This window comes from Aspergillus multicolor (genome assembly GCF_047715735.1).
Source record: "Aspergillus multicolor strain CBS 133.54 unplaced genomic scaffold BDW74scaffold_54, whole genome shotgun sequence".
Taxonomy (NCBI): domain Eukaryota; kingdom Fungi; phylum Ascomycota; class Eurotiomycetes; order Eurotiales; family Aspergillaceae; genus Aspergillus; species Aspergillus multicolor.
Window position 1 is genome coordinate 77145 of NW_027396005.1, and position 14902 is coordinate 92046.

Below are 14902 nucleotides of genomic sequence, written 5' to 3' on the forward strand. Positions count from 1 at the left end.
TTCCCAAACAACAGCCATCATGGATGCCAATGTCAAACAACACTATCTCGCCGACTCACCTCCCAGCGTGGTTCGTCTCGAGGTGAAGCACCACTTTGACAACCTCAAGGATAAGAGCCTACGCAAATATGCTCATTATATTAGCCGGTTTGTTTCCCATCACTCCCTCCATCTGTGATCAACAACACTAACCGTTGGGATATTTGCAAATCTTAGAGCAGCCTTTGAAGGAACCCGGATAACGCTTCGACAGGTCTCACCGGAGTCTGAACCTATTTACGATTTGATTGTTGCGCTGTATCGAGCCTGCGATGGGAAATGGCCCGAGTTAGCTCAGAAGACGAGCGTTAGCGATGAAAACCTTCGCTTTTTCCTAGAATATTCCGCTCAGTTTTTGGGAAACTGTGGTAACTACAAGGGCTTCGGTGACTCAAAGTTCATTCCGCGATTGCCAGTCGACGCTTTTGAAGCTCTAGCTTCGGCCACGGCCGAGACGAAAGCTGCGTTCCAGAAAGCGAACACGACAGGGGGAGGTATCTACGAAACCAAGGAGCAGTCACTCATGCACCTTGGTTATCCAGAAGCTGGGCACATGACTTCGTATTATCCTAATTCACCGACTATCACCAAAGATGAAATCACAGCCATTGGAGACTTTTTCGAGCAGAAGGGCATGCCGCTGGAGAATACCAGACTTCGAAAAACTGCATCGGGTGACTTCGAGCTGCTGCTCGCTTCTGGTGTTTCTTCCCCTCCGGCCCGAGACAGAGACCTAGGAGATGTCGATTCTTTCGATCTGGATGGACAGCTAAAGGGAAAGAAAGTGCACCTTGTATTCGGTGACCATCAGGAAGAGATGGCTAAGGTTGCTCATAGCGTCAAGCAAGCAGGCTTGCACGCAGCAAATGACATTCAAAAGAAGATGCTCGATGCGTACGCTCTATCATTCGGCGCTGGGTCCATCGAGGCAATTAAAGAGAGTCAACGTTTATGGGTGAAGGATCAAAAGCCCGTTTTGGAGACCAACCTTGGGTTTGTTGAGACATACAGGGATCCTCATGGAGTAAGGGGAGAATGGGAGGGATTTGTTGCTTTGGTGAGTCACGCTACCTTCAAAATACTATGGTCGAATTTGCGATTAACTCCGGGATAGGTTAATCTAGAGCGCACTCAAGCTTTTGGGAAGCTCGTAGAGAGTGCAGAGAGCATGATTCCTAAGCTTCCTTGGGATGAGGACTTCGAGAAAGACAAGTTCCTCAGCCCCGATTTCACTTCACTAGAGGTCCTGAGTTTCCAATCGTCCGGTATTCCTGCCGGTATCAACCTTCCTAATTACGATGATATTCGCCAGAACCTAGGCTTCAAGAATGTTTCTTTAGGAAACGTACTTTCAGCCAAGGCGCCCAATGAACCGATCCCGTTCATTCCTGAGGCTGACCAAGAGGTCTATCGCAATTGTCGTGATCCTGCATTTGAGGTCCAAGTGGGTATTCATGAGCTCCTGGGACATGGTACCGGCAAGTTACTCCAGGAGACTGCTCCGGGCGAGTTTAACTTTGATGTGTCCAATCCGCCGGTCAGTCCAGTGACCGGGAAGCCTGTCTCTTCCTGGTACAAACCTGGTCAAACTTGGAGCTCCGTCTTCGGGGCGATTGCTTCTTCGTATGAAGAGTGCCGAGCCGAATGCGTTGCTATGGTCCTTAGCTGCGACTTCAGCATCCTCAAGATTTTCGGCTTCGGAGATGGAAAGGAAGATATCTCAAATGAGGCAGGTGATGTTCTGTTTGCTGCATACTTGCAAATGGCTCGCGCAGGCCTGGTCGCTCTGGAATTTTGGGACCCCAAGACCAAGAAGTGGGGTCAAGCTCACATGCAGGCCCGGTACAGTATCCTACGCACGTTCCTCGACGCCGGTGATGATTTTGTCAAGCTCGCTTATACCAAGGAGGATTTGTCCGACCTCGAAATCAAATTGGACCGCTCCAAGATTCTTAGCCACGGACGGCCCGCTGTGGAGAAATATCTGCAGAAACTACACGTCTACAAGAGTACGGCGGATGTCGAGGCAGGCAAAGCACTCTACGATGATATCACCTCCGTTGATGAGTGGTGGGGAACTAAAGTCCGCGATATCGTTCTAAAGAATAAGATACCCCGGAAGGTGTTTGTGCAGGGCAACACTATTTTGAATGGTGACGAAGTCACTCTCAAAGAGTATGAGCCGACACTTGAAGGTATCATCCAGAGCTTCGTCGAGCGCAACGTTTGAACACCGCTAGCCATTATGAGCCTAATCTACTATCAACATTCGAAATTTGCCAGCCATTATCTCATTTGAAGGCCATACATATATAGTCTTCTTTAGGCCGGAGTATGTAGCGCTAGTCCTTATTTAGTGCGAAGCACGTGGGAAGCCAACCCGTAAGCATCTAGGAGAGCATATAGAAACTCAGAGCTTCAAAATGCAAGTATGCTTGGATGTGGTCGATATGTGTGTATTACGGGCGTAATTTGGTCAAAACACGGTGGCATTGAGTGTGGTCGTGGCATCTGTGATCTCCTCTCGGGCACCGGATCAGCCTCCAGATGGAGCATGGCCGCCAATGGCCTTAAGCGCCTCCTGCCATCCCTCTTCTCTCTTCTTTCATTGCCCTTGCCTCACAACTACTATCTTTGCTATAGACTGTATTACATCGTCATTATTTTCAATTTCTTCAAGCACTGTTTGACTTGTTCATCCCCACCACGATATTCCCGGCTTTCATGTGCAAACAAGCTTGACTGGTGGGCTCCTGATCGACAAGAGTAGGAGAGTCTGGATCACCTCCGAACAACGGGACGGACGACCTTCTTAGTCCACGTCGACTCCCTTCGGTCAGTCCATATACATCACAGTCATTCAAGCCCATCACTACGCATTTCGACGCCTTGTCGTGGCCACCGGATTCTCGTGGCTCGCCTCCCACGGCGCGGCCGCCTCACCACCAGGACGACTCCTATACCGCACCGCCGCCGCATTCCCCCTGCTCAGAAGCTTCATCCTCTAGCTTCGTCTCTTCTTGTCCACCTCCATTCTCATCGCTCGTTTTCCCATCCACAACTGATCCTCATCGCTCAGAGCCTACGGCTTTCGAAACGGGCTGCGCTTTTCCCCCGGCCTTCACTTCTCCACCTTCCGACGGAGGTCCTTTAGAGCCCGAGCCGTCCTCGGCATTAGTCGCGGAAACCAAATCATCTTTCGCTCGAGATCCAAAGGGAGAGCAGAGCTCCGACGAAGGAGAACCTCCTCCTCCATACACTGAGGGATCTAGTCCTATTAACTCATTCACATACGTTATGGCGGCAGCAGGGGGCGCGTCGAGTATCATTACTCAGGTACAACAAACGGGAGGGCCTCCGATCAACACACTTGGTGGTATGCGCACTCGGAGCTCTGCCTGATTATAGTTAAACGGTCTGATCGCTAATGACCTGGTTATTTTAGATGTTGGCGGCGACGAGCACATTACTCTGGATCTTCGGTAAGGACTTAATCAATCGCGCCATTGACTCACGGTCTAATCGCCTGCTAGGGGTACTCGGTTTACGCTATCTCGCGATGAGTTATTGACATTACCGGAGTTTGTCCTGCTATCACTTTTCCCGAACGGCTTGCTTCCGGACGGGCATATGAGTGGCTTCCACGAAAGCGATGTATATCCTGTTGATGTAAGTGACTAAGTTCTTTCATGAAGCTATTCTAATTAGGTTTAATGATGCTGATAATTGATTTCAGTATGACCCAGCCTCACTCCAATATATGCTAGACTTCTTCCGTTCCGTCGCTCAGTCTATCCCGTCCTCAGCGTCCGCCTCTCCAGACCTTGACGTAGCTCCTGATTCTATGCAAAGCTCAACAAGAGATATGCTCCAGGATCGCGCGGGAATTATCGTCTTACGCGAAGATCTAGATTTCTATGTCATTCCTCCTCGACCAGACATCGACCACGGAGAGACGATGGAGGTTAAGAGAAACGCTGCAAAGGCGCTCTTACGACAAGATGGAATATTCTCCGGATTAAGGAAAAGCGATGAGCCTGGTTCTACCGAGCAACATCTAATTGAGATGCTCACTGCAGGGTAAGCCCTTCTTGGCTTTCCGACTGCCCATCCATAAAAAAAACTGACTCGGCGGTAGGGGGTTCGATCGTGAGGATCATTGGGGCCACCGGGCCCCAGAGCCTAATAAGGCGGTAATATGCAGCCTTGCATTGGCTAAGCTTCGAACCGACATCAGGGGTGACCTCGCTAGCAACAACGTAGGAATGGCTCAGAAGCTTCTTCTCTTCTGGCGGAAGCCAGCACGACGATGCTGGTGGGAGGGCGTTGAATTGGACGACGTCGAAGGTGTTGAAGGCAAAATCAAGATTTGGATTCGTAGGGTCTGGACCCTAGAAATGGTAAGCTTCCTGGTTTCTTATGCCGTTTCTTATCCAATATACTGACACGGGCTTAGAGCGTAATTGGGCTACGATAGTCTTGACGACTAGCCCTGAAAACTTTTGTTTCATTTGTTTCGTCCCATTATACCAGCTATCACTGTATATCTTTCTCCAGTCGCGTTCCGATGCATACCAAAGGCTCAGTGTTATGATCAGCAATCTGTATCCTATCCCCTGAAGCCGCTTTTTTTGCGGAATATACGATATCCCCTAGTTTCAGAGTCTATCCGCTGACCAGAAAATTGGCATCTGTGAATTGTTTGGTGCTTGTCATTGTGATCTTGTGCGATTATGTTTATAGTGCGTACTTGCAGGCCGGCCTCCATGCATTGATTTGTCTGCATCATTCTTTTCTTACGCTCGCACCCCTCTGTCCACCCTTCCAGGCTGTCCTATACTTTGACCTCTACGAACCGCTAGATAGCATATCCCCCATACTTTCAACAGTCTTACTAGATAATATCATTCATCATGCAAAAGGATAAACATTCCTACTAATTGAATGGGCTGCGCTTCTAAAGAGCTTTTGCCGGCAGCATGATCTGATCACGTGACAGTGGCTCTGGAATGGGGCTAGCGCAGTCCGGTGCATCCTTTGGCAAAACGCGGAGCTTGAGCGCGATCCCCATCTTCAAGTCTCGCTGGAATTATTCTTGGCTCAAACTGAGCGCACGCGATTTAGTCCTTGCAAACTACTCAATCGAAGGTACCTGTTGTTAGACGCAATAACTACGCGCGCAACTCGGCGCCATCTACTTGCAATCACCTCCGTTTTCTCATCCCCCGGTTCTTGAACAATCAAATTCGCGGACGCTATTTATCTATCGCTGATTGCGGCTCATAACGCCCCTAAGAGCCGAGACACTACACGACAGGGACATGTCAATGACCATATAAATGGCCAACATGTCCCCTTCTAGAGGATATATCACATCCTATCCACCACGGCTGCGGCAGTATGCGAACGCGCTCTTCACGCCTGTCATTCCTCAGACTCAAGTTGGTCCGACACCGCGGACCACGAAACGAGGGACTGCAGCAATTAATTACGCGGAAGATGGCTTTGACGATGACGACTTTGATGATAGCGAAGGTCCCCGGCGCCCTACAGGTCTAAGAAGTCTTCGGCGCGAGGAATCCTCGTTTGACAAGTCGGCACTGGCGGAAAAGCTAGGAAAGGAGACACACGCGCCAGTAGAGGTTCAAGGGATATTTCGGGAGTGGGTAATCAAAAAAATGATACGGCCCGCGTATGTGTTTCCTCAATGAACCAGTCTTTCTCGGTCCTTGCTGATTTGCGCCGTCCCTGGATTAGGTGTGCCGACCAATTGCAGATCCAAGCACAACTTCCTCTCACCCTTATACCCATTCGAATTGACCTCGAAGTTCCGGCGCATCAACCTCTCGAACCTTTCCAGTTTCCCCGGCATATTCTCGACCCAGCGATCAATCCGACATTGCCTGCGTACAGGCGACCAGACCCATTGCCAGCTTTTCGGATTAAGGACACGTTCATGTGGAACCTGCATGAAGCATTCTCTACACCTGAAGAATTTGCTAATGGGTTTGTCCATGACTTGGACCTTCCCAACCAACAAGCAATGACATTAGCGATTGCTACCCAGATCCGCCAGCAACTAGAGGAATATGCCGGCGTTGCGCTACATCCCTTATTCCAGAGCACACAGCCGAAATCAGCTGCTTCACAAGCAGGTCTTTCGCGTGATGTATCGTCCACTCCTGCGCCAACGCATGCTGCGACGCCAGACAGTCGAGACGCTCTGGTGACAGCGACGAAAGAGCCATTCGTGAACGACAGCATCCTAAATCCAGATGATACGTACAGGTGTATGATAAATCTGAACATCAACTTACAAAACAAGCTGTATACAGACAAATTTGAGTGGTCTCTTCTACATCCTCCAGGGATGGCTGAGGAATTCGCGAGGGTTACTTGCGCAGACCTTGGCCTTGGGGGCGAATGGGTCGGAGCTATTGCCCATGGGATTTATGAGGCAGTCTTAAAGCTTAAAAAAGAGGTCTGCGAAAATGGCGGTCTTATCAGCGGTCTGGGCAGCTATGGAACCGAGATCGATAACCAAGCGGCGAACGGCGCTGAGGCGGGTTGGCGATACGACCCCGAAGGGCTCGGCGACGAGTGGGAACCCAAAGTTGAAACTCTGTCAAAGGAAGAGATCGAGAAGCGTGAGGGAGATCGCGAGCGACAAATCAGACGCTTGCGTCGTGAAACAGCTCGGTTTTCCTCCACGGCGGGCATCACGCCAGAAGTTTCACGGCAAGGAAGTGGCTTTTTCGATGTTGATAGCGAGACGCCTTTGGGACGAGGCGAGAGGAACAAGCGAAAGCGACGCTTTCGTAGTCTCAGTCCCTCAGGCAGGGGAGGTACACCTGGTGGTCGAGGCACCCCAGACACCGGATCAGGCGCCGGCTATGGTGGAGGTGGTGGTACATTATCCGACTGGTTGGTACTACCTGCCTTTGTCCCTCTTTCATCAACTAACAACTGTAGGGAACGACAAAATTGGCGATGCAGCAACTGCATGGTCTGGGGTTCAGCAGTATGGGCTGTACGCGACGGGCCCGCTGGTCCAAGGGTAAGCCAACTCAGTCCGGATCATCTTCCCTTGCTAACATATGCAGACACTCTGTCACAATTGTGGTCTCCTTTATGAGCGAGACAAGGTTGTCCCTGAATGGTCGAGAAATCTACACCGCCATGATGTACCCGTTGGACGCGTATGAGCAGCGTCTCGATCACCTCATAGGGGAACTAAATCCCGCAACCTACGCTGCCTGTTCCCGTCAAAGGCCTGACCTCATCACCGGCATGACTCGTCGTCTCAATACAGGATGGCCGTTATGCTTCCGCTGTCTTCATTTTGAAACCTGCCTAGTCCATGTACTATTAAGCTTGGCCATGATATCTAATGAACCCTTCCTAGCAGCACTGGCGTACTGTACCTACGGAGTACTCTATTTCTTGCCTTCTTCTCTTTCACTTTTTTTTTTCTATTATTACCCTTGTTTTGAATCCTTGTGTTGTGAACGTGTATACTTGCCTGTCGGGTGGGATGGTGGCTTTTTATACTTTCCGTTTCTCTACTGCTAGATCTGGTAAAAAGCAGAATAGAAATCATCCTAAACGCCACAGGGTGCCTACTCACTTGAGTCACTTTTAGAAATTTTGATAGGCCTCATACATCTAAAGAAGTCATAGATGAGCATTGGGTCAATGGCTATAAGATAACAGTACCATTCCTCGCCAACTCACTAAAACAGCTGGAAGGTGCTGGCTCAAACCGACCCAATGCGCTGGCAGCACGAGGATTGCTTGAGATACTGCCAAGTTCAACTACCGAAATGGTTAACTAGCATCTCGTGCACCGCTTCACTTCCTCACTAAGAGCGGGCTCCTACCATTACGAGAATCAGTCTCGAGGGATCACAACAAACAATGATCCAAGGAAGAGCTTACCGACTGAGCCCGCCTCTTCCTCGCATCATAGGTGTTCGGGTCCAGATTGTTCTGCGACCCCGGGGCTCGAGCGTAAGGCCGAGCACCAGGGACCAGCAGAGCACCGAAACAGACCATATTCCGACTCCCTTGAACCTTGACCCCCGCGTCGATGCTGATTTGCACAGTAGTGGATGCCGCAGCCGAGCTGGCATCAGAGCCGGGGCCGGGATCCAGCTTGTGCGCTAGGATCCCTGATTGCTGAAGGGCGGCGATGATGGAGGCTGTGGTGTTTGCGACCTTGGATCTGGAGCGCGATGGCTGCGGTTGGTCTCGGACTTGCTGCGAGGCGATAGCGAGGGTGTTTTCATCGCCATGTATATTGATCGATGAGTCCAGTTTTATCGTTATAGTCCTTGAGAGGTTGTGATTAATGGGAGTTACATCTTGATAGTAAGTGGCCGTATCATCGTGATCCAAGTAGTCATCATCGTACTCGTCATACTCGTCGTGGTCGTCGTATGGATGTATATCCTGAGCGGCGATGGCTGCCGTATAACTGGGACGTGATGGTTGCGAGGTCATAGTAGCCATGGCGGTCGCTGAAGGCGTAGTTGAAGGCATAGCTGCGGTGTCAAGTGTGAATTTCAGCAGAGGTTGCTGCGAGACTTTTGCGCAGGTTGTATATTGGCGCATTGCTGTATATAACGGCAAATTAGGGCTAGCTTCTTGCGCGCCTGGAAGATATGTCGATAAGAGACAACGCCGTGGGATCAGAGAAACGACCCCACAGTAATTCTGTACTAGCTGCGAGGACTAAATGATAGATGGAGGCCTACAACAAAAATAGAGATAGCCATCAGAGCTACGCCAATATATAGTACTCTTATCCGTCCATGATCCTTACAAGGGTGCCCCAACCCTGGACAGGAGAGATCGACGATCAATTAGCACAACAATCACTATCGTAAAAAAAAGTAAGTTAGACATTAGGTGTAAACGGCCCACCCCAATTGACGAAGGTAAGCTCAATAGGCGGGAAGCGCAACAATCAGGTCAAGGGTGGGAGTCGCTTATTGAGACACCCTGATTGTTCTCCCTCCATCAATAGGAATTCCCGCCTTCAATGGCATCACGTGCTCTGCCAGCTGTCAATAGGATGCATGACAATTTGAAAACATAATAACCATCAATACAATGACAAATCTGATATTCCTTTCAATTGTAGTGCTCTCAAATAGGGCAGCCGAAGGTGAAACGCCTTGTCCCATTCGAGCATGCAATGGTCTAATGCTATAGGTAATATTTGCTAGTTCACAAACAGAATTGGGTATAAACTAAGCCCAACGGTCACCGTGATTCCAGCTTGCGTAGAGCGAGTCATGGTCATTTGACTCAGGCCTTTTCGTTGGCTCGGCACTAGGTGTGTTCGAAACCGCGTCGCCGGTGACATGGGAGGTTATGCGTTCTGAGATAACACCTATTTGTTGAGGAGCAGTCAGGTCTCGGAGCCTGTGTCTTACTCGGCGCGTATAGTGCTTGGCGTAGCTGTGCCACTGAACTTACTTCTGTCGTTGGGTGCAACATGAACATAGTCGTTCTGACCAATGGATCTCCAAGACTTCTTCAACTCAAGTTCCTGCTGTTTGCCTTCCGGATAGTACGGCCCACCAGGATGCAAAGACTGCGCAGTCTGGACGCTGATTAGCAGAGACAAAAGCCAGCGGAAATGTTTCGATTATAACAGCGCGCTGGTCACGCCAGTCGAAATCTACGACAATCACGGACCACTGACTTCGCGAAATTCATCTCCCTCGAGTTGGACCTCACGGTCTCGTATGCGCCGCATTAACGCTAGGAAATTACTATCTCGGAATTTCTGATTCGTCTCATGACTGACGCTGTTCAATAAGTGGCCCGCAGTCCGAGCAAGCTCATCTGCCTCGGTCGCCGCCGCTTGAGAATCGTCCTTGTCGACTGGTGGAATAGTGTCGGACCCAATCCGAATTGTTCCCTGTGTTGCTGATTGAGTCACAACCTCTTCAGTTCCAGAATTCGAGTTATGCTCGGTGACTGTCGCCTCAATTGCCGACTCGTCGAACTGAGATGCCATGTCCGCCTTGGCCTGCTGAAATGCAGCCTCGAAGGCCGAGTCGTCAAACACGCCAACTCCCGAATCTTGAACCGTTTCCGACGCCGAACCGTAAGTGCCTATCTGAGATCCGGCCATGGCATAGGCAGGTGCGAATGATGGTTGAAACCTTTGATTGAAAGGTTGTGTCTGCTGCAGCGCGGGCGTGTGCTGGAGCCGTTGCTGCTGCTGTCTTAAGAACTCGCTGTGCCATTCTTGATGTGGCACTGTCGACATGAAAGCTGCAGATGGCCCAGGCTGATGATTGATAGGCTGCGATGGCCCTGAGATATGAAGGTTCTGAAAATCGCTTGCCCAGTTCAGCGCGTCGGTTGGATGGGATATAGACATATGTGGAGCGGGCGCAGCAAAGGGGCCTCCATGTTGAATATTAGGTAAAGGGGCCCCTACAGGATTGTTCGATTCAAAGGCAGCAAATTCAGGGTCTAGAATCCCTTCATTCAGGTTTTGAGGCCGGAAACCCTAGGATGAAGACGTCAGCGTCCATCGTTAGTAGATACAGCGACTGGCCTACCTGTGAGGGAGACCGCCGCGAGATGAGCCTGTCCTGCTGCAGAGTCCGGTCCACAGAAGCATGCTTCTGGAAGTTCTGGAGTGCGTTTGACGGTCCACACAGGGCGTCACCCATGTTTGCCAACTAATGTGGGTGATGCGGTAATATACCTCAAGCTAGATGGCGAACCTAATGAGGAATATAGCGAGCTTAACTTATGTAGTGGCCTTAAATATATACAAGTACAAGTATTAGGGGAAAGAGAATGAGAAAGAAGGGACAGTGTCCGGAATCCGGAGGCGAGGAGGACAGCCGTGGGGCGGGCAAGCATAGCCCGGGCAAGCACGATAAGAGAGCCGAGGCCCGATTCTCACGTGTTGATACCGCTGACTCAGCTCTCGATAAGATAAGATCCCACACGAAATGAACCCCAAACGGACCAGCTGGTGTTTTGCTACTGTTCGGCTGTTCTTCTGCTGTTTCGCTATCACCTCAATTGCCATTATACTCTCTTGCCTTCATAATATATCAAATTTTCTCGGGATAGAGCTGTATATAGCACAGAATGGTACGTCGTCCCTGTCAAATCCGCTCGGTGCTCTGAAAAGCAGTTGCGGGACCTTGATTTACTTACCTCCTTCTCCGGAGTCCAGGCGGCCGCTCAAGTGATCTCGAACTCTGGCCACGATGACATGATTGTAAGGCTCCTTGACTTCATATTGCCTCGCATTATATCTGGTCTGACTTTCGCTCGCCGCAGCACGACGCCGGTCTCGACTATTACGGACGCCGATTGGCGACATGCTCATCCGACAGGACGATAAAGATATTTGAGATTGAGGGAGAGGCGCACAAGCTTGTTGAGACCTTGAAGGGGTGAGGAAACCCTGATGCATATGCTAAATATACGTTAATCGTTAATGCGAGTCCGCAGCCATGAAGGTCCAGTATGGTGCGTCGAGTGGGTACGTACTTGGAGGACCAACCCAAGTGTATAAACACCGCCCGACTAATTCATCACTTACGGCATGACAGGCACACCCGAAGTTTGGCACGATTTTAGCGTCCTCATCCTATGACGGAAAAGTGCTCATCTGGCGAGAACAACATCAGAGCTCCACTGCCCCTATCGGCAGCGGCGCTTGGACGAAAGTCTTCGATTTCTCCCTGCACACCGCCTCTGTAAACATGATATCTTGGGCACCACATGAAACCGGATGTCTGCTTGCTTGCGCTTCATCTGACGGTCATGTTTCTGTCCTCGAGTTCCGCGACAACAGCTGGACACATCAAATCTTCCATGCCCACGGCATGGGCGTCAACTCTATTAGCTGGGCACCTGCCTCCGCCCCCGGTAGTCTCGTCAGCTCCAACCCTGGGTCTGGACAACAGCGGAGATTTGTAACGGGCGGTAGTGACAACCTACTCAAAATTTGGGATTACAAGTGCGGCTACCCTTCCTGTACTAGAAGCCAAAGTTGCTAATACCTGTTCTCCTAGCCCTGAGACTAAGACTTACAATACGACACAGACGCTGGAAGGACACTCCGATTGGGTTCGGGATGTCGCTTGGTCACCTAGCATTCTTTCCAAGTCATACATTGCCTCCGCGTCCCAAGATAAGACCGTTCGAGTCTGGACTGCCGATGCATCAAACCCCGGCCAGTGGACGAGCCAGGTACTCGAATTTGACAATGTCCTGTGGCGGGTGAGCTGGAGCCCTAGCGGAAACATCCTTGCAGTGAGCGGGGGGGACAACAAGGTCAGCCTGTGGAAGGAAAACCTGCGAGGGCAATGGGAGAAGGTAAAGGACATTGAAGAGTGATCATGCTCCCAGGCTCGTCGTCTCGTTATTTACCTTCATTTCTTTTTTTTCGTCTATATCCAGCCTCTGGAAAAACCTAGACCTTTAGGCTGATCCGTAATACATCTCTGAACGAACCCGAAATGGACGATCTGATCCTTCAGTATCTTTGGGCTTACACTAAGCTTGTCAATAGTCTCCTGAATCGAGGAAGTGCAACTTGCGATATCATTCTCCATTCCGCTTTCGATTTGTTTCCCCTTCGGCTTTTCTTAAGCGTTCATCATCCTTCTGAGAAGAGACCTAAGTATCCGACATCTACTGTTCCTCGAATACCAACCACATACATACGAGGTCACATACTTCATCCTTTGAGCGTACATTAGTGAAATCTTGGAATCGCTTCCGTTTTAGTTTCAACACCTGCGCTTTGTTGCTTTGAGCTCACCGTCACTCTCATCTCCCTCATCATCGACCTTTCACGGCTTCACTTTCCCAGGCCATTATCTCTTTTCAAGATTTATCGACCTCTCTCTATATTTGAATCTTTTCACACGTTTAAGCCCCCGTAAGGCACATCAATCTCATCTTATTTTCGCTGTTCCATTTAATCGCGCTTTTTAAAAGCACATAGATCTCACATTCAAATCCCGGCATTATCCAGAGTGACCATGGCCCGAATCATTGCTGGCAATACAATGCAAGACCCGCCGGCATCAATCGATCTCGTCCCTGCTTTCAGCAGCAATGAAAAGGACCATTTTCTTCAGATGCCAACCGAGGTACGTGGAACTGTGCAACACTTTCTGACTTCTCTTAACACATACAACTTTAGCTGATCCAACATGTCGCCTACTTCTTACCCGCAAACACAGACACGATTAACTTCGCATTGTGCTCAAAGGGCCTGAAAGATAAATCCTACCAGGTGAATCTCATATATGGCGAAAGCTATTTAGGGATACGTACGACGACTTGCCATACCGTACTCTCCTTGATTACAAGATCGAACATCAGATTAGAGCTTTGGCCCTTATAAGGACTGTGGAGTTTGGACATGGCCAGAAAGAACGGCAAACGTATTGGCTTGAACTCGTGGGAAACATGGTCTGGGAAAGTCTCTGGCAAAAGAAGGATGAGGGTTTGAGTAAAAACCTCAAACTATTTCGCCAGGTACTCGCTGGAACTGAGTTTATAAATCGCCCTGTAAGCGGGCATTCCATGGAGAAGCCTGGCCCGCCTTCGGATTTGTTTTGTGCTGTTCAACTAGTGAGTTCCCCGGACCATGATAATGAAGGCTATCGGCTCAATCCGCTTTACAGGCAATCACTTACTTGGCTCTGGACCCCTCCATGTCCGTCAAATGTTTACGGACCGACTATGATGCCAGAATCGTCTACGCGTGTCCCGACACAGAATCGGGGCTAGTCAGCAAGGAGTTCGACCTCTCAACCGAAACCGCGCTGCATATACGGAACTTCTGGGTCCGCCACTTGCTCAATCCAGAAGAAAGTATATTTTATAATTCATATATGAGCCTGTCTGACTGCCACAGGCCAGGGATCCCTGATCCATTGGACATCATATATCAGAAAAAGCGAAAGCTTCATCTGTCTTGGCTTGGGTATGAGTGTGAGTCTCTTCCAAAACACTGCCTCAATGAATTATATACTAACAAGGAACTTACTTCAGCATGTTTCTGCCCCTATCCACCTACTTCAAGTGATCTCGAGCTCCGACATAGTTGTGCTGATGGAAGCGGCCATATCATCGAAGTTGAGCATATTGTGAGCAATGATCTTGTCAAAAACCAGCAAAGATAATCATCATTAACTACTCGACCAGACGATCCAACTGGATATACATGACGATCCCAAAAACTGGCCTGCACTGTTTGAGGAATTCGTAACCGAATACACCCAGGGTGCGACCTTCTTCCGCGGTATTCAGACGTATCATGGATCCAGCGAAAGTCGTTCGATTGCGATAAGGGGGTTTATTGAGGGCATCTACAGAGGCGAGCTCCATGGATGCTGGTCGCGCATTTGCTGGGTCGCGTATAAACTGGTCAAAGGCTCGGATGGTGGACAGGAACAGGGGCAAGGGCTGGGGAGTTCCCTGTGGAATGGATCATGGCCGCCAATGGATATGGACACTGATTTCGAATACATTCATGGATATGAGGCAGTCCTTGTGCCTGGGAGTTCCCTTATGGTTGGGCATTGGTGGGATCCTCGAGCAGATGAGGCTACTGGGGCCAAAGGGCCGTTCATCTTCTGGCGCATTTGATGTCTTTGAAAGAGCCTCTGGATACGCAGTCGAACTTGTAGCAAGTTACTACAGGGAGGCATGAGACAGGCCCATGAATTAATCATCTGTTTTAGCGTTGACAAAGTCCGTATGGAGTAGCCTTTGTGAGGGTCGGCGTCTGATCTTTCTGATTCTAGAAGCGGTGGTGTGGGTCTCGTGAGCTCCAACTCCGAGCTTACCCCATAAT

At 49.9% G+C, this 14902-nt stretch overlaps 6 protein-coding genes across 6 annotated transcripts; 4 read left to right on the forward strand and 2 right to left on the reverse strand.

Moving 5' to 3' along the window:
- Nucleotides 1–19: 19 nt before the first annotated feature.
- BDW74DRAFT_184019 (uncharacterized protein) lies at nt 20–4516 on the forward strand (the record flags this gene model as incomplete). The annotated part of the gene is made up of 9 exons (XM_073730685.1): nt 20–147; nt 217–1096; nt 1154–2234; nt 2810–3415; nt 3485–3521; nt 3573–3708; nt 3776–4119; nt 4178–4439; nt 4496–4516. The coding sequence occupies 9 exons, from the start codon at nt 20–22 to the stop codon at nt 4514–4516; spliced, it is 3495 nt and encodes a 1164-aa protein (XP_073577880.1).
- Nucleotides 4517–5130: 614 nt separating this feature from the next.
- Nucleotides 5131–7674, forward strand: BDW74DRAFT_163976 (putative RSC complex subunit Sfh1). The gene is made up of 4 exons (XM_073726185.1): nt 5131–5731; nt 5797–6963; nt 7012–7096; nt 7143–7674. Exons 1-4 carry the CDS (start codon nt 5379–5381, stop codon nt 7242–7244), a joined length of 1707 nt encoding a protein of 568 aa, XP_073577881.1. The 5' UTR covers nt 5131–5378; the 3' UTR covers nt 7245–7674.
- A 196-nt stretch (nt 7675–7870) lies between these two features.
- On the reverse strand, nt 7871–8652 carry BDW74DRAFT_184021 (uncharacterized protein; the record flags this gene model as incomplete). Its single annotated transcript, XM_073730686.1, has 2 exons — nt 7871–7915; nt 7978–8652. The coding sequence occupies 2 exons, from the start codon at nt 8650–8652 to the stop codon at nt 7871–7873; spliced, it is 720 nt and encodes a 239-aa protein (XP_073577882.1).
- A 224-nt stretch (nt 8653–8876) lies between these two features.
- Nucleotides 8877–10960, reverse strand: pex20. The gene is made up of 4 exons (XM_073726186.1): nt 10623–10960; nt 9752–10570; nt 9523–9649; nt 8877–9436 (listed from the first exon to the last, which is right to left on the reverse strand). Exons 1-4 carry the CDS (start codon nt 10734–10736, stop codon nt 9294–9296), a joined length of 1203 nt encoding a protein of 400 aa, XP_073577883.1. The 5' UTR covers nt 10737–10960; the 3' UTR covers nt 8877–9293.
- A 95-nt stretch (nt 10961–11055) lies between these two features.
- sec13 (GTPase-activating protein SEC13) lies at nt 11056–12941 on the forward strand. Its single transcript, XM_073721963.1, has 6 exons — nt 11056–11169; nt 11255–11299; nt 11362–11477; nt 11536–11566; nt 11637–12046; nt 12102–12941. The coding sequence occupies exons 1-6, from the start codon at nt 11167–11169 to the stop codon at nt 12424–12426; spliced, it is 930 nt and encodes a 309-aa protein (XP_073577884.1). The 5' UTR covers nt 11056–11166; the 3' UTR covers nt 12427–12941.
- Nucleotides 12942–13175: 234 nt separating this feature from the next.
- Nucleotides 13176–14694, forward strand: BDW74DRAFT_171722 (uncharacterized protein; the record flags this gene model as incomplete). The annotated part of the gene is made up of 6 exons (XM_073727356.1): nt 13176–13187; nt 13241–13299; nt 13365–13674; nt 13728–13917; nt 14098–14192; nt 14251–14694. The coding sequence occupies 6 exons, from the start codon at nt 13176–13178 to the stop codon at nt 14692–14694; spliced, it is 1110 nt and encodes a 369-aa protein (XP_073577885.1).
- Nucleotides 14695–14902: the final 208 nt, after the last annotated feature.